This window comes from Mastomys coucha, unplaced genomic scaffold (genome assembly GCF_008632895.1).
Source record: "Mastomys coucha isolate ucsf_1 unplaced genomic scaffold, UCSF_Mcou_1 pScaffold9, whole genome shotgun sequence".
Classification (NCBI taxonomy): domain Eukaryota; kingdom Metazoa; phylum Chordata; class Mammalia; order Rodentia; family Muridae; genus Mastomys; species Mastomys coucha.
This window is the reverse complement of record NW_022196915.1, coordinates 15,003,062-15,006,491: the sequence shown is the minus strand read 5'-3', so window position 1 is coordinate 15,006,491 and position 3,430 is coordinate 15,003,062. Positions and strand designations below refer to the sequence as shown.

Below are 3,430 nucleotides of genomic sequence, written 5' to 3'. Positions count from 1 at the left end.
ACAAATCACACAAGACAGAAATATGTACATTAAAAGTACAGAATAAAGGCCATAGGGAATATACAAAATATCTGAATGATGTGTAGAATATCTTACATTAAATAGGTTTTTTTTTAAAGCTAGGATTGTTAAACTCCACTCTTCTCATAAACATGAATCACTAAAAAAAAAAAAAAAAAAAAAAAAAAAAATCTGATTTAACAAATAAGAAATAAGAAAGAGAGAGAGAGAGAGAGAGAGAGAGAGAGAGAGAGAGAGAGAGAGAACTTCATGGTTTTTGTAGAATAAAAACCAAAAAGTGACATTTTAATCTAAATTAGTGCTTTTTTTTTCATTTCAAGATCTTTTGCTTGCAATTCACTGTAGCTGAGGGGAAATGAATATTGTTGGGCAATAAGTTAAGAGCCACAGGACTGAGGTGAACAGAATGCTACCAAGCCCATGAATGGATACATACATCTTTTCAAACCTTGAAAAAGAGTATCAGGCCTGGAAAACAACACAGCAGATGTCACTTTTGAAACCGAGGTGCCCTTATTTTAAAACATTGTTTAAACTAGCTATCTATGTGATGAGCTGGTTTGCTTCGGGAACTCAGATCCATCCTGTCAGACAGGGCGGTCACAAGTCCTCCCTGGGAAAGGAGTTAAGCAAATAGAGAGGAGGCTGGTGACCCTGGGGTTCTGGGAGCCTCTCAAAGTCCACGGCTGTGACAAACCACAGTGCCCTCCCCACAAAGAACACCAAAGAGAGGGTGGAGAACTGGCCATGCGCAGGAAGCAGAAAGGCCACTTTCTAACCAACATACATTCAGGACGAGTCCTGAGTGCTTCCGTAGTCTTAGCTTTCTGGTGTTCCTGGTAGAATCCTGCCACAGGCCAATGTCAAGACTCAAAAATTTTGGACAAAAATAAATCAAAGTTGGACTGCAATGAAGGACAATACTCCAGGCAGAGAGCAAGCCCAGAGCAAACTGTAAATCTAAATCTCAGACTGCACTGAGATATAATTATATCTATATTTATATATGTATATTTATATATATATGTTATATACAAAAAACTGAGATATCAGGCACCATTAAACCACGCCCCCCCTTATAAATGCAACTGTTCAAGTACACTAGGAACAGTTTTAGGGTACACCTGAAGGATAATAGGAAAAGCACAAATGGAAAGTTTAAACACAGGAGTATAACAACCAAACAGCCACAACACCTCTGTGGACTCATTGGGCCAAGTGATGTCAGCAAAACACATCAAGTTACTGTAGTTCCAAAGAAAAGCCTTAGAGAACAATCCCTAAGTAGCTGGATTTGAGCATCGCTCCTCAAGTGCATTTTCTGCCCTACCAGCAATAAGCATCCACTAGAGCTGCCATTTGGAAGCATGGCCAACAGAGAGTCCAGAAAGGGCTTGGGATCATGTAGGAAGATGGCTGCCATTAGAGGCGTTCTGCCCTTCTGCAGTGCTCAACTACATGTGATTTTTTTTGTTGCCTGGGTGGGATTGCAAATGGGATTCATGGGTAATTTTTCATTTTTAAGAAAATAAGATGGCTTTCCAAATAAGATTTTTTTTTTTTTAGTCAAAATCCCTTCATGGATATACAAGTCTGGTATTCAAAATCAGCTGGGCTAATACCATAAGATTATTGCCTCAATGTAGGAAATTTCAAGTTTTCTCATTTCTGGGGACTTCCCTCCCCCAGCCCACTGGCTCCCCAAGTTTCATGAACTGTTAGAAAAAGGCCCATCCATGAATGGAGTATCTGTAGATGGGATATAGTAACATACATGATATGCCTGCTTATGAAGATATGAGATTCTTGCACATACCTTCTAAAAGATCATTCTAGAAATCCAAAACAAAACAAACACACAAACCAGACTGGTAACCTCTGGAGTAGGGAGTGTCTCATATTCTGTATTTTTGGCATATATGTATATTTACTATATCTATATTTAAGATCTTTTGTACCAGAGCACCTGCAATTCGTTTTGGTCACAGGGACTGTCATTCATGGCTCTGTACCACCTCTTTCACCTGGATACCACCCATCTCTAAGGACTCTCTGTTTGAGAAGAAAATAGTTCCTACACCTTCTAGATGTGAACCCCAACTGCACAGCTAAGTTCAAATACGTGTTATTTCCCCTTTATCCTACAGCATCAGAAGAAGGAAGTTTTGTACTAACCTTGCAAAGATCCTCAAAATAAATATTTCTTAGTTTCCCCCACTATTGCCAAAAATTAATTATAATATTAATAATAAACCACAGAGTTCTTAGATGGTAACAGGAAAAAAAAACCGAACACATGTTTCCAGCTGCAATTCTTGGGGGAGAAATAAAAAGAACCAGAAGCACTGTACTTTCTATAAATAAGTGGGTCCTGGGAGTGGGACTGGGTGAAGGGCAGGCACACCACTATTTGCACACGAACTGATCCACAATCTCCGTGCACTTCTTGCATTTGACATAGCAGCACCAGTGAAACTTGCAATGACAGCGTTCGGTCTGCACAGTCTTAAACTGGTCATAGCCACGCCCACAGCACATGAGCTCGCAGCCGTCCATCCCCTCTGAGGTCTTGTTGCACAAGCGTCCCTGCGTGCCCAGCGAGCCCGTGCTCTCATTGCGCACACAGTAGTCCGGACTTGGGTCGATGTAGACTAAGTCCTGCGTGGTCGGGGAGTTGAAGCGGCTGTTGACCTGTACCAGCTTGCCCCGGCTGTTCAGCCTCATGGCTGCTGCGCTATCATACTTCTCCTTGAGGGCATCGCCCACCTTTCGGAAGTCCGCCAGCTGCAGCCAGCACGTCTTGAGACTGCACGAGCCAGACACTCCATGACATTTACAGGCTACATCGGCCAGGTTGTATACTGTCTGTAGGAGGAAAAGGGGAAAGTTACTGTGCTAATCCCTGGAGGAGCTGAGATACAGGAATGAGCCTAGTGAACACTTTGTAGAGGCAGCCATGCCCCTTAGCTGAATCAAGGGCTGTGTTTACTTCTTCATTCCCCACCACTAGAAATACTGCACTGCCTTCTTTGAAACTCTGCAACTCCTTAGTCTTTATCATTCTGTTCACAACAATCACATTCAAAGGGGGAAAAAAAATCCCAGGGACTGGAGAGATGGCTCAGTGGTTAAGAGCACCGACTGCTCTTCCAAAGGTCCTGAGTTCAAATCCCAGCAACCACATGGTGGCTTACAACCATCTGTAATAAGATCTGATGCCCTCTTCTGCCTCTTCTGGGGTGTCTAAAGACAGCTACAGTGTACTTACATATAATAAATAAATCTAAAAAGAAAAAAAGAAACCTAAATTTTGGGCTGGGCGGTGGTGGTGCATGCCTTTGATCCCAGCGCTTGGGAGGCAGAGGCAGGTGGATTTCTGAGTTCGAGGCCAGCCTGATCTACAGAGTGA

At 42.5% G+C, this 3,430-nt stretch overlaps 1 protein-coding gene across 4 annotated transcripts in view; it reads right to left on the bottom strand.

Moving 5' to 3' along the window:
• Positions 1 to 333: 333 nt before the first annotated feature.
• The window catches only part of Wnt5a (Wnt family member 5A), a 20,580-nt gene continuing 17,483 nt past the window's right edge, over positions 334 to 3,430 (bottom strand). For 2 of the 4 annotated variants that reach the window (XM_031361466.1, XM_031361463.1), the window contains exon 5: positions 334 to 2,886. In XM_031361466.1, coding sequence (XP_031217326.1) covers positions 2,428 to 2,886 — 459 coding nt within the window. In that variant the 3' untranslated portion in view covers positions 334 to 2,427. The remainder of the gene's footprint in view (positions 2,887 to 3,430) is intronic. The other 2 variants (XM_031361465.1, XM_031361464.1) reach the window with 1 other exon arrangement.